General features: G+C 37.7%; 3 protein-coding genes across 4 annotated transcripts; 2 read left to right on the top strand and 1 right to left on the bottom strand.

Annotated features, from left to right (window-relative positions):
- Window positions 1–1,793: 1,793 nt before the first annotated feature.
- cusr (Copper-only SOD repeat protein) lies at window positions 1,794–11,293 on the top strand. The gene is made up of 10 exons (XM_059569712.1): window positions 1,794–1,871; window positions 2,955–5,019; window positions 5,445–5,544; window positions 6,806–6,883; window positions 6,976–7,074; window positions 7,152–7,284; window positions 7,372–7,486; window positions 7,976–8,100; window positions 10,503–10,586; window positions 10,674–11,293. The coding sequence occupies exons 1-10, from the start codon at window positions 1,832–1,834 to the stop codon at window positions 10,763–10,765; spliced, it is 2,931 nt and encodes a 976-aa protein (XP_059425695.1). The 5' UTR covers window positions 1,794–1,831; the 3' UTR covers window positions 10,766–11,293.
- A 551-nt stretch (window positions 11,294–11,844) lies between these two features.
- On the top strand, window positions 11,845–21,391 carry xpnpep1 (X-prolyl aminopeptidase (aminopeptidase P) 1, soluble). Of its 2 annotated transcripts, none has more exons than XM_059569708.1 (20): window positions 11,845–11,971; window positions 13,496–13,617; window positions 14,533–14,596; window positions 15,322–15,426; window positions 15,701–15,793; window positions 15,922–16,065; window positions 16,193–16,288; window positions 16,691–16,772; window positions 16,875–17,085; window positions 18,082–18,171; window positions 18,248–18,298; window positions 18,412–18,470; window positions 18,617–18,694; window positions 18,775–18,846; window positions 19,068–19,128; window positions 19,280–19,349; window positions 19,426–19,599; window positions 19,741–19,817; window positions 20,083–20,181; window positions 21,092–21,391. In XM_059569708.1, the coding sequence occupies exons 2-20, from the start codon at window positions 13,501–13,503 to the stop codon at window positions 21,209–21,211; spliced, it is 1,863 nt and encodes a 620-aa protein (XP_059425691.1). In that variant the 5' UTR covers window positions 11,845–11,971; window positions 13,496–13,500; the 3' UTR covers window positions 21,212–21,391. The 2 variants fall into 2 exon arrangements, with proteins under 2 accessions (XP_059425691.1, XP_059425689.1); XM_059569706.1 differs by lacking the exon at window positions 11,845–11,971 and adding an exon at window positions 13,072–13,135.
- On the bottom strand, window positions 20,636–24,547 carry si:dkey-246e1.3 (uncharacterized). Its single transcript, XM_059569711.1, has 4 exons — window positions 24,509–24,547; window positions 23,256–23,384; window positions 23,028–23,124; window positions 20,636–21,813 (listed from the first exon to the last, which is right to left on the bottom strand). The coding sequence occupies exons 2-4, from the start codon at window positions 23,338–23,340 to the stop codon at window positions 21,501–21,503; spliced, it is 495 nt and encodes a 164-aa protein (XP_059425694.1). The 5' UTR covers window positions 23,341–23,384; window positions 24,509–24,547; the 3' UTR covers window positions 20,636–21,500.
- Between the last annotated feature and the right edge of the window lie 336 nt (window positions 24,548–24,883).

Genomic DNA, 24,883 nt, shown 5'->3' with positions numbered 1-24,883 from the left:
TTTCCTGAATCTTAAACCATTCTCAAGATAAACAACCTCACCCTTCCAGAGAAGAATATTAAATACAGTTCCAAACCTAGGTTTGAGAAGAGCCTAATCATTCAGTCCTTTCAATCATCATTACAAGCCTAAATAAGCAGTCATTGCACTGTCCCCGGCATCCCTCCACCTCCCCATCTCCTCCTCTATTTCTGTTATTCTCCCTCTATGTAGTACAGCATGGAGGGTAAAACTCGGAGCTCAAGCTGAGCCTTGGGTTCAAGCCTCTATTGAGAACAGCTAGCCAACTTTGTTTCCCATTAGCCATCAGGACTGGGTGGGAGGTGAACTTGTTAAGTTAATATAATGACATGTGACACCAGGTTAAAACATGAGCTGGACTTGTGTCATGCTCTGGAGAATAAGGAATGCTGTGAGCATATATAACAAACAAAATACAGCTACACACAACAATACAATATACAGTTACATGCTGTATTTACAGTATGCACATAAAGTGATCATGTATAGGCTATCCATAAATGTTCTGAACTGCTGAAAGATTTGCAACCATAAAATGACAACAACAAAAAAACAATAGTTATTTTAGTGTCCTTAACAGCTTATTTATGTGAACATGGAGAAGTTAAATATCCAATTATGTATCCTTATTTATTAAGTATAGCACAATATAGTATATTATTGTGAAGTGAAGCACAGACCACTATCACTATTCTAAAGCATATAAACGGCAGTGTCTCTATGTGCTTATATGCTTATTTATGTTGACAAATAAGTCATTTAACAAACAATTAACAGAACAGACATCTGAAGAAAAAAAATAGCTGCTCTCATTATAATGATGAAATGAAAGTAGAGATTTGATCCACAGCTTCTGTGGATCACGTTTAAAATCACACATGCAGTATTTCTTCTACAAACACCAGCTGTAATTATGTCTTTGAGTGAACTCTTGTCTACTTCACATCTCCTCGCTGAGGCCACAACAGTCATTCTCTAAAATAGCACCAGTTGAAGAACCTCAAGAGCTTCTTTAAACAGCTTACGCCAAAATACCCTGATCCTATAAATTTAGCAAGGAGAAAAAAAAAATTAGCAAGAAAATATTTTGTCTTTGCAACACTGAAGAGAAATTAAACAGTACAACAGCAAGAAACATGAACATATATACCTATTATTATATACCAAAAACAGTAGGTTGTAATTGCTAAATTTGGTCCTTAATAGGATAGTTCACCCAAAAACTGAAGGAGGGTGGATTATGGACTCGTATTTTAGTCAAAAGTGATGATTTACATTGAAACGCCTTAATAATGGATATGTTTTTTACAGCTTTTCACAAGATGTTAATTAATAGTCTCTGCATTTTAATTTATGCTTGGTCCCAAAAATGTTAATGAGTATTTATTTTCCTTTATCACTTCCATAAAATCTTGTTTAGGAAAAACTTGCTAAACCATGTTTCAATGGTTTTAAACGGTGTGTTGTTTAAGGAAAGTGTGAACACGGGATGTTGGGAAGCCACTCCCTCTGCTGCCCTCCCTTAAGACCACAGAAGAGACACGCCAGAGTCTCATTCAAAGCAGCCACAGACTGAGACAGCAAGGAATTCACAACATACACACACACATGTGCACAGACAAGCACACATCAGTATAGACGTGCTCCAGTATAGAGGGTTACAGACACACACAGAGGGACTTCACTTGTGAAACCACTCACACACTGCCTTTAGCACTTTCTACCTCTTGCTTGAAAACACACACACACTCACACACACACACACACACACACACACACACACACACACACACAAGCAACAGCTGTCAACATGTTGCTGCCAAGAGCTTTGATCCTGTTAATCCTGTGGGGTAAGTTGTTTTTATTATTATTATTATGTTTTTGGTTTTTTTGTTTTCATAAAAATTGTAATTTGCATCCCAACACTGCATTTCCAAAGCATTTGGTCTATCAAGTTTGAGTTTCTGGAAAACTGTTGCCAAGTACAGGAAAAAGTTTATGAATTTGCATCATATTGTCTCACTTTAAGATATTTTACACTCTCCTATTGGAAACTGTTTTAAGATTATTAGTTAGCATGTTAGCACCTGACAGTCTATAATTGCTTAACAATGGTTAAATTATTCAGTGATATTTTTTTTTTCTATGTGATACCTGGTGTTTCATTAGGAATAACATAATGCTTATTGCATAACAGACACTGTAAACAAACTTCAAAGTCGATGTATGTGAGAAAATGTACTAAGCTAAGTTTTTACTGCATGTAAAAGCATTCAAATATTGCTAATTTTAAGTCAACTTAGTTAAACTGTATTCATAGTTAAGCTGCATGAGTTAAAGGTAAAATTTAACCTTCGTACTTGTTACTTGAGGAAAGTGGTGGAAAAGTAAAATCATACTTCCATGGCTTCCATGAATCATGCTTCCATGAGTTTTGAATAAAGTTAACTGTTTCTGGCACTGTTACTCAGTATGACTCAGCTCAGCTGTGACATTATTTATTTATGCCTTAAACCTCACAATTCCCTGAATTCAATGGGACAACCATCAATGTTCTTCGTAGAGAATCTCTTACAAATGTCATGTTTGCAGGTGCCACGCTGACACCTGAAACTACCCGTCATCTGAGCGCTTCTAAAGCTGATAGTTATGTCCTTTAATCAGCATTATTGGTGTCTGACAAGTGCAGACATAACAGATGAGCTACTGACATGAGTAATAATGTATAATCTTACACTGGAAACATGACACACTCCACTTCTTAGATTATACTATGAATATTTCAATGATACAGAACACAGCATCTGAACTGATATATCTGCATGTGATCTGCTAAAATTAAATGCTTGAAATAGATTGTAGACTTCCTGAAAAGAATGAAATGTTTATACTAATTCCTATGACATTTTGTTTATTCCATTGACTCTATTCAGGTTCTGCATCTTGTCTGCGGTATCGGGCTGACTTCAATATGATGGGAGTCACTGGTTCGATCCTCTTCGAATCCACAGATTCCAAGGCCACCGTTAATCTCACAGGAACTGGCACATGTCAATACAATATCTCCCTCACTACATTCCCAGTTATGTATGGCCATTTTGCTTCACCTTGTCTAAAGTTACACGTAGGAGACAGTGTGTTCACGTTTACTGTAGATCAGCCTCAGGCTGCTGTGAATGTGTCCAAGCTGTTTGAACAGCACATTAGTCTGGATGCCCTCTCTGTGCTGGTGAACACATGTAATGGTACAAGGATTTGTGCGGGACTTACTTCGGAGTCCCAGGTAAGGACATGGCGGGCACGGTTTTTCAGTCCCGTGACTGGAAATGTCTACATCCGGCAAGTGATGGGAGAAGCAGGAGCATGGGTTCTCTCAGATCTAAGAAATATCAATCAGAACCAGACTTTTTCAAATGTCACGATTTTAGTCCCACAGAGCTCTGTCAACAGCTGCAGTGCGCTTCTTGGTAGTCTGGATCCCAAGAGTCTTACAAAGCTGGGTGTTTTGAATGTGGGATCACCTCTAGAACCTGTTAAATCTCGATTGGAAATATCAAATCTCAGTTCTATTGTCCGCTTCGCTGTTCTCTACTTGTCCTCTAGCTACATGTGTGCAGAGATCCGAAGTGTCGCAATAAAGGTAGTTAGTGCTGTTGTGAGCATGCAAGGGATAAAAGGCTACTTCTCCTTCCGTCAACCATCTCCGTTTGATCTCACTACCATTACTGTTAACCTGACTAACCTGGACAGAAGAGTTGGGCCATACCACGTTCATCAGTTTCCTCTTCCCCAAATGAGATCTCCGTCCGATAGCAGCTGCAGTAACAACAACCTTGGGGGTCACTGGAACCCTTTTAATTTGAATACTCAGGCACCGGCATATCCACCACCGAGAGGCTCCACTCATGACCTCTTTGAGGTCGGAGATCTGAGCGCCAGACATGGGTCTCTGGAGAATACAAATAATTTTCAAGCCACTTTCACGGACTGGAACTTACCCCTATTTGGGCGGAATAGCATTGTGGGTCGCTCTGTCGTGATACACATGCCCAACTCAACCAGATTTGCCTGTGCAAGTATCGGCTACCCAGGCGAAGTGACTGTCGCTAAGGCTGACTTTCGTGGTATGGTTGTGGGGACGGTCCTGTTCACCCAACTCAGTAGTGACCCATATTCTGATGTCTCCGTATTCATGGACCTATCCTACGGACAACTTTCTGCACCTTCTACGGTGAATCACAACTGGCATGTCCACAATTATCCCATCAGCACAGAGATGGATGATGACAAGGGGTGTTGTCTGTCCACTGGAGATCACTGGAACCCATACAACATAGACATCACAGTGAGTGCATACGCTGTAAACTGTGCTCCCGACAGCCCTTTTGCTTGTGAAGTTGGGGATATCTCTGGCAAGCACAAAACTGTGGACCTACAGTCTCAGATAGGAACAGTGGTCACCAAGAACTTTTTTACTGACACCACTTCTTGGGTGTCTGGAATGATTGGACGATCTGTTGTGATACATGGTCCAAACCAAACAGGTCAACGAATCGCTTGTGCAAACCTCACCTTGTACCGTTTTCCCTCCGCTCGTTCTGTTTCTTGGCTTGGACCTGAAACCTCTGAAGGTCAAGTCCGATTCTTCCAAGTGTCTCCTCAAGGACCAACAATCCTAAATATCTCCTTTACCAGGCTTAATACGAGAGCCGGTGGCTACCACATCCATGTTCTTCCAATCAAAAGCAGACAGGAACCTTGCTCTGACACCAACATCATGGGACACTTCAACCCGTTTTCTGTGACCACAGCCTCATCTCCAGCTCCAGGGAATGGCACGGTTGACCAGTATGAGATTGGTGACATCAGTGGGAAGTTTGGGGACCTGACCGGTCAGAATAACTTTCAGAATCAGTACATGGATGGAAATATGCCACTTTCAGGACCGAACAGCATAATTGGCCGGTCTCTGGTCATACATTACACCAACACCTCAAGGTTAGTTCCTTAAGAAATAAATATAAGATATTAGTTTGCTTCTCTTCTGTTAGAAGCAGAACCATAAATAGGTGAGACAGGAACACAACCGCAGGTGCAGGTTATGATATAATTGATTCCCAGTTCTGCATTTTGTCTCAGTTCCTCAGTTCCTCTTTGGTAATCTGCTGCATTAGACACATTTAACTGACAACTAGATACATTTTTATTAAGTTGTCAGATATCTGAAATACCTAAAAACAAAACTGTCATGAAAACCATGTGTGGGGAGATTCACACAGCACATTCCTCTAGACACATCATTTATTGATTATCTGTGCAAGTATTACATCAGATTTCTTTGACTCACCCAGGAATGAGGGAGGAAAAAGTATAAGCTTGCTTGAACATGATCAACTTTAAATGGTTTCTTCCACTATTTACAGAATGCAGTGTGCAAACGTCTCAGCAGAAGACTCCCCAGATGGAAACTGGGTGATGGCCGAGGCCAATTTTAGTAGTGCTGTAACTGGGACAGTAATGATGGTAAGAGGAAATTACATAATTTAAGCAGATTTTTATAGGTGTTGCTTGCCTGTTCATAACCTCTCTGGTTTTGCTGGTTGGTTGCCAAGGCCATGTTGCTAAATGGCTGGAATTGTTTTCACTGTTCCTATGGTAGCTAAATTAGAAGGAATTGTGAAAAATAAGTATCTCCCTCATCTCTACGCTCTCCCACACTAAAGTGGTTTAAATCTACCGTCACTTTAAATCTGCCACAAAAAGATGACACTGCTAATAATGCTGGATAGGGGAGGATGGGGTGGAGAGAGGAGATGGGTAACTGGGTGAGGCTGTGGTTGTGGAGGGGTACAGCTCTTGTCCTGCTGGGACGGTATGCAGGCAGATGGATCTGTCACATGGCACACAGCAAACCAGCAGCTGTCTTGTGGTCTTGGTGTTGCATGCAGAAGACCGATACACATGATTTACATCAATGAGTAATAATTGTATATTTATTACACATCTTGTCCAAAGCATGTCTTTAATTTTTTTTTTTTTTTTTATCTTTGCCTCCACCCAGTCCTGAAATATTGCTTATACAGTACTTTATAATCTTTGTATATTATATTTCTATTATGTATATAAACAAATATTAAATGGGTCATTCCATGTCAACTCAACCAGAGGTCATTGCCTTTAAATTTGGATTTTGTTAATATTTTTCTGAAGACAGTTAAACATGTATAATGATGAAAGCCAAAATATTAATTTCCGTGTTGATTATTTACTGAGTAATCCACTGTTTTGTAGCTGCAGGTCAAAATGGCCATTTTCAAATGACAAAAGAGCCAAATTACAGTGCTGTAAAAATGACTTCAGAAAGATGGCAGCATATTTGTTTTATTTTTTTACACAGAGATTGGTAGGTCTGTTAAAATGTGTTGACTTCAGAAATCTTTGTTGCAATATGTGCCAGTGGCGGAAGGAGCACTTTGCTAGTTCTTTCCTCCAAAGTTTGCATGTCTATAACTATTAAATATATTTGAATGCCCTTTTAGACATTGCGCCTTTACAAACTTTCCATTTGGCATCTTCATTTTCAAAGCCCTGTATTATTAGTTCCAGAGATACTGCAGTTTTCAATATGCCTCCATTTTGGTTGTTTTCAGAGCCAAATCACAGAGGCGAAAAATGCAAAATACAAAATTTGAGCCAGGGAAGTTTTTGAAATTTGGTTGATTTGAAACAGAATGACCCAAATGTAATAAATGAATGCTTAATGATAAACTCTACATGTTATTAGTCCCAGCAAACCTTTCCAGATGGCAGCTATGGTGACGTTATAATGGAAGTGTATGTACGGGCACCAAAATTATCAAATGTAAGTAATATTTTATCAGCTTTTTTATTAGTCATGTAAGCTATCACAATTAAATTTCATTGAATAAGAGGAAATCTGCTATTGGTTTCCAGCTTACAGAAGCTTCCTGGTACATCGCATATGAGCCAGTGGGGTCCGATGGCACATGTCCTGGTGAAGATGAAATATTTAATCCGTTCAACATGACAAATGTGAGTGAGGTCTATTTTCTCATCAAATTGCAAAAATATTATGCAAAACAATTAAGACAGAAATCATTCTCTCTCAGATGAACAGCTGTTCTCAGGTCAGGTCTCTGTCCTGTATGGTTGGAGATTTGATGGGAAGACATGGACCCATAAGTCTCACCAGGAGACAACTGTACAATGACATTCTGTTGCAACTGGCCGGAGACTTCACAGGTAGCAGAGATGAATAACTTTAACAATTGTGATATGATATTGGAATTGATCTTATACATAGACATGGTCTCAATGTTTTACCTGCAGTTGTCCAGAGGTCATTAGTTCTCAGACTCAATAACACCACAAGCGTGTGTGCAGATATTCTCCCAAAATCTCCCTCTGCCATGCAGATCTTCCCCAAAATACCCTCCTTCAGCAGGTATACTCTTCAGCTCCATAAATGTTTATGCTTTTAATTGGTTTAAATATTCAAAAATATTATCTGTATCAAAAAAGACCTTTAAAAATATTCTTAAGGTGAAAACGGCATGCTTTTACTATAAGAAATAACAATTACATTTCCAATTATATACATATTATGCCATTACCAGTGTCTTGATGGTTCATTATTGTTTGTATCAATGTCTTTAGAAAGATATCTGAACTTTTTATGTTTAAACCCCTTTCCTTTAAAAAGGAAAAATGGATTGGAAATTACTATTATAATTCATATGACTCCTGGTTTCAGATAACACACAATGCTTCACCTTACTGTAATGGTTTTTAAGTACATGCTGTGAAATGTGTTTTTTAATCCTTTAAAGCATAACAGAATTATCGCAGGTCTTTAAATATTACATTCTATATATAAACTAAATTTTTGCATAAGCAAAATGTTTTTTTATGACACACTTACTGTTGTTTACAGGTATGATTTCCGTAAGAGAGTGGCAGATGTGTTGAACCTCCACATATCCAGAGTTTCTATCTTACCTGAATCTCCTTTACAAGTTTCTGGTGGGAAATGCCAGCAGGTCAATTACCTGGTGTCAGGTAACACAAAAGAGCACAGAATTTGAAGTTTAACTTTTTAAGCAATTGCTTTCATCTTCACAAAACATCTCAAAAACTTGACGCCCATATCGTGAGATACTGTAAAAAACAGTGAGATGCTCATCTGACACATGTACGTATTGACCAACAATCAAAAAAAAAAAGCTGTGAAATGTATAAATAATATAAATATTAATTTTACATATATATATATATATATATATATATATATATATATATATATATATATATACTTAGACAGGATCTAGGTGCAGCAATTTTTGTTTGCAACTATAAACAAAGTTCAGGAAATAAATAATAAATAGTCCACTATCCATGTACCAGCTCCTCATAACATGCATTGTAAGCTTGATATATTAATCACAGTATAAAAGGGCACAAAGCTGCCTGCCCACTCTGATCATGCAAATGATCCAGCTTCCAAACAAAGAAACTTTTTCCACTCTAATTTACACCTTTTTTATTGGTCTAGCCAAAATCAGAAGGTGTGACATTGTCATTTAAATGGCCACTACTCAATGACCCTCCCACACTTGGGCCCTTCTTCCAGTCTTTAGCATCCTTGTTATTGTGCCTGCCTCCCATGCTGGTGACCCAGGTTTGAATCCCACTCAGAACAACAATAAGGGAAGGCGGTTAGAACTGGAGGGCTTATGTTGGTGCCATGACCCAGCTGGGAGTGAAGTTTAGGGGGTTGATGGTAATGGAGTAAACCGGACTCCCCTGATCTCAAGTGGCACTCTAGCGACTGACGCTTGGTGCTATGGTCTTTAACGTCCTTATTAGCCTGGAGAGGTTACATTAGTACTGTAAAAAAATTTACTTTCTGGGGTGTGCTCTTGTCTTCGTGCGGAGTCCTATCTGGAAAAACACACAGGTTATCGTTGTTATAGTGGACAAGGTTGTGCAAATCTAGGAGAGCCCACATGCGTCTCTTGAGGAATTGTTGCCCTTGCGAGACGAGGAGAAATTTCACTGCTGCTAGATCCATGTTATTGGTCCGTTGTTATGTGACACATGGGATGAAAAGGTGTAACAGTTTGTATTTGTGACTAAACCAAAATCAGGAAAGAACTCACAGGTTACTCAGCAATCTTTGGAAACATGAACAGAACTACCACATTACCAGTGACAACAATGCCCAAACTCTAGCAAACGGCTAGATATACACAAACTAATGAGAGGTAAAACAAGACAGGTGTGACTAAATGAACCAATGCGTAACCATGGTAACTGATAAATACAGACAAAGGAAATTAATTTAGAAACAGTGCAAACTAACAGGATAACTCAAACCATGAATGACAGAGACAAACCAACTCAAAGTACTACAGAATCATGTATAGTGTGAGCAGTCAAGTTACAGCTCAACGATTGATGTGAGCACATAAATCCTGGGCTTTGGCTTTACAACGCATGCAGTTTATTTGTACAGTGAGAGCAGGACTTGAGTGTTGGCACAGTGTATGCCCCGCTTAAAACCCTGACAATATCCATATTATATACTGTAGTACTATTAACATCAATATTAACATTACAAATTTTAATTAATCTAATATATAGGCTAATATTAATATTATACATATATTCCAGTACAAGAGCTGGCAGAAGAGAGCCATTCTTATGTAAAATCTTTTGAGGGTTTGAGTGTGTCTTTCTTTATATATTTTGCAGGATGTTTGATTCTTGCTTTCCTCTCCTGAACTTACTTAGTATGCTTTGTCTGTCAAAACAATGAACAATCCCCTCCTTTCAAAAGACACAAAAAAGGAAAATTGCACCGTAATCTGATGCGCGTTTGGAGCATAGAGACCCTGTGATCTTGCACAACATCGTGAAACAGGAGAGTGGTATATGACCGAGTTCTATACCACAGGACAACCGAGGAAACAACAGAAACATTGTATTTAATTATTTATTTATTTATTTTTTTTGATGGCGTGTTCTATAAAAACCACTTTGAATTTGTACACCTACAGCTAGATTAAAACAAGTTTTTTTGTGAGCTTTGAGTTGGGAGGGGGGTGAGTTGGCTTTCCATAAAGTGTTTTTTTTTAGACTAGTGTAAAAAAAAATAAAAAAAGTGATTATTTCATTGCACTTTATCAATAAATTAATTGTAATACATATCTTTTAAAGACTGTTTCCACCCCCCCCCCACACACACACACACTTTTGTAGCAATTATATACTTAATAATGCTTCATCATTTTTAAGCTAATAACTTAATATTAAACTTAATAATTTTATTATATGTCTTTATTTTGAAGTTTTTTACAGAGGGGTTTGTTCATTTATTGTCCTAAAAGTATAACCAAGTTAACCAAGTTTTGAAATTACCAAAAGTTGAATAGATGTTATTATAACAACTTGTTTTCCAGGTGAGGTGAGTCTAGAGAAGCTGAAAACAGTTAAGTTGAGTGAAAAGATGGGTGTTTTTGAAGAATCAAAGGCGTGCACTCCAAGTAAGCCTGAATTCTGTTTACCCACATTTATTTACATTATTAACAAGTGTTTTACACTTTATCACCTGGAATTTCTTTGTCCCTCAGTTGGAAACACTGGACTGATGCTGGTCCCCTGCAGGATGTTACTGTCCATAATGCTGGCTGCAGTCTGTCTGCTCGGGCTTCTGAGGCACTAGATGGAGCTTTGACTGATATATCACAACACTGCCTTCACTTTGTTACTTTAAAAAACCAGGACATGTTAAGCCCAACACCAAGAATGTGGAAAATGATCAATATTGCAACCCAAACCTTAAAGAACATTTCTCATTTCATCAGGTTACAAACCTACGTCCTTAAAAGAAAAGGATATGATCATGTTTCATAATGTTCTGCATCTTACTGCTCTGTTCTAAATGGGATTAATGGACAAGTATTCATTGTAAATTGCTCAAAAGCCTAACTTAATACTGTATTATACTGCTTCCCTGATTTATTTCTATTCACTGTATATTTTGTTTGATGCATTCAGTGTGAATACAACACAACCCTTGTTTTCATGCAACACAATTCTATAATGTGTTATGTGTACCTGTGAAATGAAGTCTTACGTCTTACTCTGTTTGTGTGTTTTCATGGGTGTCTGGCAGGTGATTTACCCAGAATGTCACTCATATAAATGTTTGAGGCTATATGTGTTAAAATAAAATGAATTATTCAGCAAAGATGTAAAGACTTTTACACTGTTTAAAAAATACATGTTTCAAACTTTATATCAAAGAATCCTGAAAAGCAGCACGAATATCAGCATCGATAATAAGCAACCAAAACAAGCAGGAATCACGTGACACTGAACACTGGAGTAATGATTCTGAAAATGTTAAAACGTATTAATTTTAAAATATTTGAAAATCTAATTAGTTATTTTTTATTATAAGCTAAATTGTTACTTTATTTGTGATCAAACACAGTCTTGGTATGCATATGAAACTTTTTCTTAACTCAATCCACATACCTTGTTCAGTAGTTATTAATAGGCGATATTAATAACTAATTATTAATATATTCACATGTTAATAAAAAACCGTTAACTTTACTTAAAATAAATATCAATTATGTAGCCTATGTATACACACACACATACACGTAATAAAAATAACAAAAATACAAAACAAAATGAAAATAAAATCGAATTCAAAATATTAATCAAAAACAGCTGTCTAGTAGACTTGTCTTTGACTAAAAGTGGGCGCGTCGCCGCACGCGCCATGTGAATGGAGGAGGCAGTCTGTCACGTGAGCGAACGCGTAAGCGTCACTGTAATGGCAGCTTCCTTCGCACAATAACACACGGAACAGCCGAGTTTTACCGATTGTTTACATCTCAAGGCTCGTTTCTGTCAGGTAACTGGTGACCTGTTTGATATCAGTTGTTCAGTGCGTGTGCTCCACACTCACAAGACAGTCGTGGATTGTGGCTCGTGAGGCCAGCACGAGTGTTATTGTTATTGTTGCTTGCATAATAACATACGTGTGTTTTGATGAATGGAGAAGCGTTGGCGCGGATCACACGAGCTCACTCCTTTGATAAGAATAGCAAGTATTTAATACATAGTGAGTGAAACATAAATAAAAAAACAAGTATGTTTGCAGATTAATATCTATTATGTTTTTTAAAGCATTGTATTTGGATGAACGGAGCGGGATACTGCCACACCTACCGCAGACAAAACATGATAAAAAGAAATTTTAAAGAAATTTTCTTTGGATTTAACTTGAGTTTACTGATACTTTGTTATATCCTCGTACAGTACACATCTCCCGTCTAAAGTAATGCTTAAAAACTGACCGTTTAAATATAGATTGTTTATATTGTTGAACGGTAAAGCGCTTCTATCCAATCAGCTGTCGATATGATAATTCCAGGGACGTGATTGGATGATGCAACACTGGCCTGTCTGTGCTTTAGCTTTTGAGCTTTGTATCTGTTATTTTGTGAATGAAGAAGCTCAGGCCACAGTGTTTATCTATCTATCTATCTATCTATCTAACTATCTATCTATCTATCTATCTATCTATCTATCTATCTATCTATCTATCTATCTATTTAAAATGTATACATAAATACAAATAAAACTAAATTTTAATAAGAGATATTTGAAATATCTAAAATAAATAAATAATAATAGTCATTATAGTTACCATGCTTTCCCACAACATTACTGCTATTATTGTTAATATAGTCTCTCATAGGAATAGTGTAAACTTGAATCAGGATATTTATTTACCCATTAATTCATTCTCTAATTTGATTCCCTCATTCTTTGATAACACTGACTGAAAATGGTCTGTTAAAAAGAGAAGGTTTTGTGGTTGTCTTGTGGTAAATGGTTGCGTGATCACAGGACAAGAAGAAGTAGATAGTAAATCTTTAACTATGGGATGGTCGCTTTATGCCACTCGAGAGACCGTCTGTGCAAGGTACAGGTTAACAATCTCATATCTTTCCAACTTTGAGCTCCACGTTACCAGTAAGCTTTCTAGTATACAGAGGGAAAATGCCTGCAGGTAATTCTTTATGGTCACAAAAGCCTTTTTCGTTTCTATTGTTTTTTTGTTTTGTTTTTTGTTTTTTGTTTTGCACTTATGCACACACTTGCACAGTCAGAAACATGTAGATGTCTGATCTCTCAGTGGTTTGGTAACTTGTTAATTGTGAAATCATTGATCTGATTTCACTAGCAGCGGATTTAATTCATGATAATCTAATATCAAGGATGCATTTCCACAGTGTTTTGAACAAATTTACAGTGTTTTTTTTTCTGGTCTTGGTCAACATAGGTCTGAAAGTGAAAGTTCATTATCCATCAGAATTAGATATTGATTGAAATATTACAACAAGTCTAACTTTCTTTTTTCTCTCAACAGACGCTATGTCTCCGAAGATCACAGTGGAGTTGCTCAGGCAGCTTCGCCAGGTCATGAAAAACAGCAAGTACATCACAGAGCCCATCCAAGCCTACATCGTCCCATCAGGAGATGCACATCAGGTGATATTTCAGCACACTGAAACCTTTGAGCTGGGCTCCACAAATTCATAAACATGCAGACTCATCTTGATTGTAATTGATACATATTCAGCCTTTTGACAATACAACCTGTGGTTTACAAACATATAGTCTGTGATTTATAAATGCATGGACTGTCATTTGTATAAACTGTTTTGTATATTTATAAACATTTCATAGTGCCTGAGATTTACTTAACAGCCTGTGATGCATATAAATATACAGACCATGATTTACAAACATATAGCATGTGATTTAAGCATTTAAACTCTAACCCATTCAACCTGTTATTTATAAATGTGTTATTGACACTTCATGTGATTTCTAAACATTTATCCTTATAAACATGCAGAGTGTGATTTATATAACCTGTGATTTCTATACATCGAACCTGTGATTTATAAACGCAGCATGTCATGTGTAAATATTCAACCTTATAAAATAATGTAAAAAAAAAAATAATAATACTGACTGTGATTTATAAACATTCCAGCTTATAAACATGGAGCCTGTGATTAAAAAATATACAGCTTGTGATGAATAAACATTCCATCTTCTAAACATCCAACACTCTAGAACCAAATGACATCATTGACTTCAGCTGCTGCAGGGAAATTGTGTGTTTGTCTTGTCATGCCTTTTCGTTTCTATTGTGTGAGACGTGAGTGATGGGCTTCCCACACCCCATCCTCTATGGCTCTGTGATTATGAAATCACCTCTGCTTACGTGTGTGTGTGTGTGTGTGTGTGTGTGTGTGTGTGTGACCTCCTGCCGAGTGTTTTCCTTCATTCTGCTGGCTGGTTAAATTAGCAGTAATTAGGACTGATTGCTGACAGAGCTGATCTCACTTTTTCCTTTCATTTCTCTTTTTTCCACTGCATCCATCCATTCTGCAGAGTGAATACATCGCACCCTGTGACTGCAGACGTGAATTCATCTGTGGATTCAACGGCTCTGCAGGTGCGTGTAACTCCAAAGTGTTCACTTTAATATAATATATTGCTACTGACAACAGTATAATTTAATACCGTTTTAACTCGATCACAGTGGCGATTTATCAACTTTAGAGCTACAGAATCATAGGTGAACACATACATAGGAACAATGGCATTCATAACAAGACAGATTACTTACAGAAGTAGAAATAGATCATTATCAGACTGTATAAGCCCCCCCCCCCAAAAAAAAACTTGACAGTTCTTGACAGTGTCACTACAAGACAATACAGTTCACCCCACCCCAATATCATTAACTCAAAGAAGGGATGAGTAAAACTGGGATTTGAGGTTCATAGCTTATGATTTTGAGAGATTCTTCTTTCTCAAACCCTTGATTTTTAAATATGCAGCATGTGAATTTATAAATGTGCAAACTGTGCTTTGTAAATCTACAATATGTTATTTAAAAATATACAGCCAGTGAATTGTAAACATGCAACCTGTGATTTATAAACATTCAGCCTGTGATTTGTAAACGTATATCCTGCGATTCATAAACATTCACATTCAGCTTTTGTTTTATAAACAATCAACAGCCTGTGATGTATAGACATGTGTAACTTTAAAAATATACAGCCTGTGGTTTGTAAATATGCACCCTGTAATTTATAAACCTTAAGCCTTTTAAACAATAAATCTGTGATTTATAAATGTAGGCGGTGTAATTAATAAACATGCTTGCTCCAGGTACTGCTATTGTGACAGAACAGCATGCTGCTTTATGGACAGATGGGCGGTACTTCCTGCAGGCCAGCCAACAGATGGACAATAACTGGACTCTGATGAAAATGGGTACAGCGACTGTTAGCATAGTTTTATGATGTGCTGTTGCAAGCTCTTTTCTTTTGTTATCGGATTGCTGTTACATAATCGTGAAAGCATGTCGGCCAAAGTGCTGCTTTTCATAAGTCATTGCAAAACATTTATTAGAATATATTCCTGCATTTGACACTGAACATCATGACTTTACATAAATCAGTCTTGAGCTTTACCTTGATTAGTGTGCAATATACAACAGTGTTCGAAAGAGCAATCCGAAAATAATTATGACCTTTTGTATTGTCAGGACTGAAGGAAACCCCATCTCAGGAGGACTGGCTCATCAGCGTTCTTCCAGAAAACTCCAAAGTGGGAGTCGATCCTTGGATCATTGCTGCCGGTGAGGAATTCAACAACAAGAACATAATGAATATAGTTTTGCATTATTGCAAATATTTGAATACATATGATGCACCTGCATATTTGCATGACATTTTATGTGTCTGTGATTGTGTTTTTTTTTTTCAGACCAGTGGAAGAACATGTCGAAGGCGTTGAGCAGCGCGGGACACTCTTTGGTTGCGGTGCAGGACAATCTCATCGACGTCATCTGGGAGGACCGGCCCGCTCGGCCCAGCACCAAACTCATCGCCCTGGGCCTCAAACACACCGGTCAGCACATCTCACTGGATGATTTACAGTATACAAATATGATCCTACAGGTCAGTCATGAAGCATCCACAAGATTGTGCCACAATAAAATAAGATAAAATGCTGCGGTTGCTTTTTCTCCACATAGGTCTCACCTGGCAAGATAAAGTTACAGCACTGAGAGGAAAAATGTCCGAAAGGAAGATCTCCTGGTTCGTGGTAACAGCTCTAGATGAGATCGCATGTACGTAATGCCATACAGCACGCTATGTGTGTGTGTGTGTGTGTGTTTGTGTTTAGTGCTCAGATCACGACTTAGCACTTGTTCCCTCTCCACTTTCTTGTGTCCGATGTTGATAATTATGGACATGATTCCTCCTAAATCTTCCATATGTAGGAGGAAGATTTAGTAATGATGCTGAAAATGTGACTTTGCCACTACTGAAATACAATTACATTTTAAAATATATTTAAATAAATATTTATTTTAAATTGTAATAATATTTAGAATTTAAATGCTAGTATATCTGTAAGTGTGTATGTGCACCAATGTGCTATTCACATTCTTTGGCATTTTTAATGCGGGATAGAAGATTTATGAGTTAATACTGAAAATATAAAAATAAAACCTCCTTTCTCTCTACAGGGCTTTTTAACGTGCGTGGGTCAGACATTGAGTACAACCCCGTGTGTTTCGCCTACGCGATCATCGGCATGAGCAACATAAAGTAAAACTGCATTCCTCGTTCTTCACTTTAGACTGAAAATGTTCTAGATTTCAAATGAAGTGTGACACTCACAGTTGTCCTTCGGTCCATATGTTGTTTTAGATTGTTTGTGGACAGCAAGCGTCTGTTGGACCCTGCGGTCCGGGAGCATTTGGAACTGGACAGTCCGAGCAAACCAGAACTGACCATACAGTGTTTTCCGTACGAGTCTGTGTACACGGAGCTACAGGCGGTTTGTGCGGCGCTGGCACCCAAAGAGAAGATGTGGATTTGTGACAAGGCCAGCTGTGCTCTTACACAAGTCATACCCAAGGTCAGTCAAGACACGTAGTGATTTTGTGCTTGTGGAGACTGTGGAGTGAAGTTTTTACTGATATTTCTTGCAGAATATTCTGTTCTGAAATGTGTCCTTTTATTTAAGTTAAATGGCAATGCACCCTGTGTTCTAAACCTTAAAGGAATAGTTCACTCACAAATGAAAATTAGGCTGGAAATGTACTCCAAGATGCAGATGAGTTTGTTTGTTCATCGGAACAGATTTAGGTAAATGTATCATTACACTTGCTAACTGATGTGTCCTCTGCAGTGAATGGGTGCCGTCAGAATGAGAGTCCAAACAGCTGATTAAAAAATCTCAATCCACACCACTCCAGTCCATCAATTAATGTCTTGTGAAAGCTGCATATTTGTAAGAAACAAATCCATTATTAATGTTAATTTTGAACCTTCTTACGCCAAAATACGAGTCAATAATGAATAACGCTTCCTCCAGTAAAAAAAAGGCCATCCCTTGTTGTCCTCTCGCATCAAAACCCAGCAAAGTATTCTTTCCGAACAGTTTCATGCTGTTTAACTTGTGCATATTTCTCTCCTGATTCAGACAAGACAACTTTTTAACTGGATTAAAACGATATTATAGATAGAGGACTCATATTTTAGTTTGATGTTACAAACATCTTGATTAATTTGTTTCCAAGAAATATGCTACTTTTCACTTCACAAGATGTGAACCGATGGACTGGAGTGATGTGGATTAGCAGTCGATGTTTTTATCAGCTGTTTGGACTCTCATTCTGACGGCACCCATTCACTGCTGAGGATAATTTTAATGAGCAAGTGATCTAATGCTACATTTCTCCAAATTTTCTCCAACTCCTGTACATCTCGGATGACCTGGGGAAAAGTACATTTTCACCAAATTTTCATTTTGAGGTGAACTGTTGCTTCAGTAAGTCTTGATATTTGACTTTTCATCTTAAGTGGTCGAATATGATTAAATATTATTGATTAAACAACAGTAAGCGTTCAGTCCCACAGATCTGCAATCCCGTACACACCCTTGTGTCTGGCTAAAGCCGTCAAGAACCCCACAGAGATCCAAGGCATGAAGATGGCACACGTAAGTCCACATAACTAGAGCTAGTTCAGAAATCTTCAACGTTTTTGCTTTCTGGATCACCATATGTTTATCACAGATCAAAGACGCGGTGGCGCTGTGTGAACTTTTTGCTTGGCTGGAGAAAGAGGTATGCTTGTGTACAATTTATTCACTGGAAATATATTTAGGAGTTTTTCTTAATGTGACTGCCATTTATTTAATTTTTTTATGAATTTGAGCTTGTGTTTGTCCTTTGAACAGATTCCCAAAGGTACGGTCACAGAGATATCAGTGGCAGATAAAGCCGAAGAACTGCGAAGGTGAGTCAGACATGCTGCATTTGACCTGTAACCAGAATCAAATGATGAATTCATCCACATAAATGAAATGTCTATATATTTCTATAAATACCTTGCTGCAAGCCATCTACTTTCAATTGAAAATATCTCCTTTTCTTTCTATCTAGTCAACAGAAAGACTTTGTCGGGCTGAGTTTTCCAACCATCTCTAGTGTGGGACCAAATGGGGCCATAATACATTACATGTGAGCTCTTCTAATAATCTAGTATTTCATATTGAAGTTTTGTTTTATTTTGAAGTGTCCTTTTCTGTCTTGTTTTTCAGGCCTCTCCCAGAAACCAACAGGACTCTTTCTCTAAATGAAATTTATCTTATTGACTCCGGAGCTCAGTACTTGTAAGCTCACAGACACCGCTCAAGAGAAATCAGTCAGCCAGAGATTATATTTATTTGTAAATGTAGCCGTTCCTGAGTGAAATTTAATTCAAATAGTTTTTTTAATCATACATTTAAAAATGTAGCTATCTGGGATAAAATAAATACAAATAATATCTACTATGAAATTGGATTTATATATATATATATATATTTCTTTTTTTTCCATCTTTGGTTTCCAGAGATGGAACTACCGATGTGACCCGTACAGTGCACTTTGGCACACCCACGGATTATGAGAAGGTAAATAATCTCCAACAACCTTTGGATTAGCCATTTCCACGACTTTATTATTATTATTTTACTTCGAGATCAAACTCTGTTCCTACTTTACAGTCTGAAAACGCTATTCTAATGCTAACAGTTGTGTCCTTCCACTCTCTGATCTCCACAGGAGTGCTTCACATATGTCCTGAAGGGACACATCGCTGTCAGTGCTGCCGTTTTTCCTAATGGAACCAAAGGTAAGGCGTATAATCAGACACTTGAAGAGTTTGAGAGCGAGATGTTTTGTCTCACAGGGCTGTGCTGTTGGGTCAGGTCACCTGTTGGACTCGTTTGCTCGTGCTGCTCTCTGGGACTCTGGGATGGACTATCTTCATGGCACCGGCCATGGTGTCGGCTGTTTCCTTAATGTGCACGAAGGTCCATGTGGCATCAGCTACAAAACGTTTGCAGATGAACCTCTGGAGGCTGGAATGATTGTCAGCGACGGTACGGAAATGCATACTTGCTTTAATCATTTGTATTTTATCTTCTTATTTAAATGATATCGTTACCTCATATATTGTAAATTACTTCTGAGGTAAATGTTAGTCTTGTAAAAAAAAAAAAAAAAATGTTGTTTGTTTCAAGAGCCAGGATACTATGAAGATGGATCTTTTGGCATTCGGATAGAAAATGTTGTCCTGGTTATTCCCGCCAAAACTAAGGTAAAGACTGCATCAAACCACATTTTAATCTCTTCATATTTATTCCTAGAAAATAGCCTACTTTAATTCTCTGATGCAGTTTATTTCAAAGATGCACTAGTTTCATTTTTGTCCCCGTGTTTTGTTGTTGCATGTGTTGCTTCATCCACACCAATGGGTGTCAGTATTGAGTCGAAGTAGTACTAAACTATTTTAAAAAACTATTTCATGTACTTTTGAGAGACCTAAAGTATGATATTTCAGCTTTTCCTTTCCTTTCTTTCAGTATAACTACAGAAACCGAGGTAGTCTGACGTTTGAACCCCTCACTTTGGTCCCTATCCAGCTGAAGATGATCAACACTGACCTGCTCACACAGAAAGAGGTAAAAGCAGGACCATAGATTTTCCCATATTAAAATATAATTTGGTTTAGTTAAGTATAAAAATATGTTTATGTGACAACAATGTGCTAAAAATGAAAACTACTTAAAACGCTGTATTATTGTGCCAGGCTAGTAGTTAATGTCACTTTGTAGAGAAACACTAATAGATACATATATATGGAGCAAAATCACATTATTTGTATTTTACATTAAGATGATATTGTTTTCAGAAACTTCCACTTTTTAAATCCTTTTCAACAATTTGCGTTTTCAGGCCCCCAAACCACTGCTGTTGTGTAAATGAATGGTTAAAATATGTACTTTTTCCTGTTTTTAGTTAAAAAATGGTGTTTTATAAACCCCCCTAGTTAGCATGCTAACAGTGTGCTTTGTTTTTAGCAATTAGGGCAGCTTGTAGGCTGTTTGTAACTGAAAAAAAAAAATCACAACAACATTGTTACAAAGTGTTTTTTTTTTTTTAAGAAATCTAATAAATTATCTAAAAATGATTTAAGCTATCTAAACCTAAAAGTAAACATATTGAAACTGATGCTAGCATACACTTGTAGCGGAGCACACAACCTTTCAAAGCAATACTCCAGTTGCATAGGCATTTTTTTTCCGCCTTCATAGATTTTGTTTTTGTTTTTGAATGTGGAACCACAGGCCGAGGTTAGTGTTGCCACCTTATGGCCAAAAACAGGCTACCACAAAAAAATTCAAAACGCATGTTTAACAGTATTCACACCATTACTTTAAAATTAGGTAATTTACATCAAATTGCATCCACATACATGTACTTGAGAGTGTACTTAAAAACTCGAAGTGTAAACCTCTCCATTAAACGTCTGTGAAATGGCTTTCATTATAGCATGGATTGCTCTATTAATACATGCTTGTCTTCCTGCAGCGTGACTGGTTGAATGACTACCACAAGAAATGCCGGGAGACGATTGGGGCGGAGCTCGAGCGGCAAGGCAGGAAGGAGGCTCTGGATTGGCTGATCCGAGAAACTCAGCCGATTGTGTAAAGATATTGTTGACTGATTTTATTGGTCATCATCGTAACGATCGCCAGTGATTTTTCCCTGTCGTTCTCTCTCAGTCTTGATCTCTATCTGCTTTTCTGGTGGATGTAATTCACGTTCTGCTTCTTTTGTAAAGCACGCTTTAAACAGCTGTATTATGCCAATTAAAGTGTTGGAAAAAGATGGGCAGCATTTCTCAAAACGTCTCTTTTTGTGGTCTACGTAAGAAAGAGCGTGATGCGGGTTTGGGATGACATGACAATGTGCAAACTGTTCTTCAAACACTAACTTTCTACAGCTGCATGTAAAAGATGGGCGGGGCCAGGATGATGCCGCTGGTGGGGTTGTTGGCGTAGTCCTGCAGTGTGAGTGGAGTGTGTATGGACACGGTGTGAGGGAGGACCCTGTCCTCCTCGTGGCCCACAGGCAGAGGGTTGGTGTAGATGTACTGGATGCGTGAGTTGTCCTTCAGCCCCTCCTGTCTTCTGAACAGGGCGAGCGGGTTACGGAAACTATGGGTTTTCCTCACACACATAACACCCCCTGGCTCTTCAGGAAACTCGCTGGCCACGGCACTCTCATAGACACGCGCCCGTTTACACTTCCTGTGACACAAAGACACGTACCGTTGCAGCTATTAGGCACAATTTAGGATACATTAAGATAGTTTTGACCAAAAAAGAAAAATAGCATTTCAGTGTTTTTGCATTCAATCACAAAACTACAAGCAAAATGTTTACGTTTCCCTGATAAAGTTTGTGTTCGCTTACAGAAGTTTTGCCTTTTTCCCTGGGAAACTTTGCGTTATCTTGCAAAAAGTATTGTGTTTCTCTGTGTAACCTTGAGTTCTCTTGCAAAAGTGTTGCATTCCTTCAAGAAACATTGCATTTGCTCGCAAAAGTATTGCGTTTTCTTGTAACTCTTCACATTCTCTCAAAACAATATTGAGTTTCCCGGAAAATCTTTGCATTTGCTAGCACAACTTTTGCGTTTTAAAATGTGCATTCTCTTGCAAAAGTAGTGTGTTTGCCTGAAAATCTTCACGATCGCTCCCACAACTTCTGCACTACCAACTTTGCATTATCTTGCAAAAGTAGTGTTTCCATGAAAATCTTCTCGTTTTCGCACACAACTTTTATGTTTCAAATTTTGCATTCTCTTGCAAAAGTAATGCGTTTCAATAAAAAAAATTTTTGGTGTGTTAGCTCGCACAAGTTTTGCATTTCCAACTTTGGATTCTCCTCAAAAACATTGCATTTCCCTGCAAAAGTTATGTTCACTTTCAAATGTATTACATTTCCCTGGGAAACTCTGTTAGCTCAAAAAAAAAAACTGTTTTTCTCTTAAATTCTTTCCAGACGCTAGCAAACAATTTGCATTTCTCTGGGAAACATTGCATTCTTAAGCAAAACTATTGTTTTCCTGTGAAACTTAGTTAGCTTGAAAAGTTTTGTGAGCAAACGCAGCATTGAAACGAATTATATTTCAGTGATTTTGTGTCCCCTGAGAAACTTTGCATTGAGTTGCAAAACGTGTGTGATTGTAAATAATATTAGGTAGGAGGAAAGCTGGATTTGAATGCTTTTGCAAAAAAACTCAAAAGCAATCACAAAGTATATATTTCAATGTTTTTGAATTCACTTGCAAAACTATTTCGCTGCTTTTGGAAGTGAATGCAAAAATTTCTCAGAGGAACACAATACTTTTGTGAGAGAACTCAAAATCACTGAAATATCATTTTTCTTCCCATCTCACATACTTTTTCTTTCAAAAGTACTTTTTGTTTTAATTTTGAACAATATATCTGTAGTTCACTCACCTTCTGTGTCTTCTGTACGAGATACAGCTGATGATTCCTGTCACTGTTAGGACGCACAGAGCTATCGAAGAAAGGGTGATGTTGAACACCTTGACTTCTGTGTGAGAAAAGTGAAAAATAGATAACGTAAGCATATTATCTGGTTTCAAATATACTGTTCAAGAAAACATGCCGTGATTGCCAAATGCTAGTGGATCACATTCATGAGTTAAAACACAGTTTACTCACCATAGAGAGCAGCTTGTTCTCCTGTGTCATTTGGTTTCAATAAGGCCGTCCCGTTAAGAGACAGATCGATTCCCATTAGGCTCATGCTGGCGATGGCATAGGCCAAAAGTGACCAACAAACTGCCTGGTCTGGAAAGAGTCGGTGAGAATATTCATTAGTATGAAGCCATGTGACTGTGTGGATTTGTTTCCACAGAAACACCACTACCTCATCGCCCCAGTGACTCCCTAAATTACAAAAACAGCAAGTTTTTGTGCCTAATCCAAAGAAACCGGAGAACAGGATTCATTTGGAAACTCGTTAAAAGTGTTTCTGGAATACAAAGGGGAAATTTCATAACACGTATGCTGCATCTCTTTTAAGCAGGGCCTTCTGCAGTCTGGACAGATAAACACAAAGCCTACATTCATTAGCATTCATGCCTCATTTCATCTAGGACTTCAAAAACAAGATTACACAATGAACCCTGGCTCTGGACATGAGAATGCTGGGAAATATTCCCATGCTGCTCACACGTTTCCCACATTGTTTACAAAATGCGGCCTATTCTCGATTTGCCTTCAAAGTAAATATCTGGTTTCTATTTTTAGACAATCCCACTGGTCTTTCTACTTATACATTAAACAGATTTCAGTTACGCGTTTCCTAAAGAACATTCCTCACACACAAATCTACACAAACATTGTGAAATTTGGCCACAAAGTGTGTATTAACAACACAGACGGACTAATGCAAACGCGTCGTATATGTTTTAATGTCTTCATTCATGACTGTAATGTTCACTTCCTATAAACGGCAATAACGGCATATTTTGTACGCCAAATCCATATGTACACACAGACACAGTATATTAGTTAAATGTATTTAATGACTCGTGACTGAAATGTTGCTCATGTAGTACTCAAACGAACCGGTAGATGTCAGTGTTGACGCTCAAATCCAACCTCTGACGCACAGACGCATATCATATTATTATTATTATTAACGTCAGAGCAATATAACACAAAATACTATACTTTTTTGTGTCGCATACTACTTTTTTTTTCTCTGTGAATGAATAAGTTGCAAGAAACGCAGCAGTAACCTTCAAGTTTGTTAAGGGGCACATATTGATTTGAATCCTTTCAGAGAGTGACGATGTGATGCTGAGCTTAATTATAGCTTATTGTGTTTAACAAGTACATTAAATAAACAACGGAGTCATTAAAAAATATCTGTATCGCATTAGGTTGCAAATAAACACCGGTCTTACCACATAAATATCCGCTTCGTATCAAGCACGAGCTGGACGTGCTGAAGTTACAAGTAGGCTAAACATCATACAACGACTCATGTTTCAAAATACTACACAATATAAACCGCTCTGAAACGTTTTATAATGACTCATGAATCTTTGACCTGTGAGCTGTAGCAGATTTATGGCTTTCACTCAACAATAATTATCTTTGTAAGGCCTACTTTTTTTTCTGAAGGAAATTTGATTTGTTTGGCTGTTGTGTGTGTCGTAATTTTATGGCAAATGGAAATCAAGTATTTTCTTCTCTTTTAAGACCCATGCTGAAAGGTACAATCATGCAACGCTGATACCAACATGTGGAACAAATTTCCATTTGTTTGGTCTCCAGCC

Source organism: Carassius carassius, chromosome 16, assembly GCF_963082965.1.
Source record: "Carassius carassius chromosome 16, fCarCar2.1, whole genome shotgun sequence".
NCBI classification, from domain to species: Eukaryota; Metazoa; Chordata; class Actinopteri; order Cypriniformes; family Cyprinidae; genus Carassius; species Carassius carassius.
This window is presented reverse-complemented; position numbering and strand designations above follow the sequence as displayed.

Bases quoted from the DNA above. Each gene is read 5' to 3' on its own strand.
- cusr (XM_059569712.1), top strand. From the start codon at position 1,832: ATGTTGCTGCCAAGAGCTTTGATCCTGTTAATCCTGTGGG. The intron at 6,884-6,975 runs GTAAGTAATATT...ATTGGTTTCCAG, and splicing joins GGGCACCAAAATTATCAAAT to CTTACAGAAGCTTCCTGGTA. The intron at 8,101-10,502 runs GTAACACAAAAG...CTTGTTTTCCAG, and splicing joins GGTCAATTACCTGGTGTCAG to GTGAGGTGAGTCTAGAGAAG.
- xpnpep1 (XM_059569706.1), top strand. The intron at 18,847-19,067 runs GTAAGCTCACAG...TTTGGTTTCCAG, and splicing joins GACTCCGGAGCTCAGTACTT to AGATGGAACTACCGATGTGA. The intron at 19,600-19,740 runs GTACGGAAATGC...GTTTGTTTCAAG, and splicing joins TGGAATGATTGTCAGCGACG to AGCCAGGATACTATGAAGAT.
- si:dkey-246e1.3 (XM_059569711.1), bottom strand. From the start codon at position 23,340: ATGAGCCTAATGGGAATCGATCTGTCTCTTAACGGGACGGCCTTATTG. The intron at 23,125-23,255 runs GTGAGTAAACTG...TTTCTCACACAG, and splicing joins AGAACAAGCTGCTCTCTATG to AAGTCAAGGTGTTCAACATC. The intron at 21,814-23,027 runs GTGAGTGAACTA...TTTGTGTCACAG, and splicing joins TCGTACAGAAGACACAGAAG to GAAGTGTAAACGGGCGCGTG.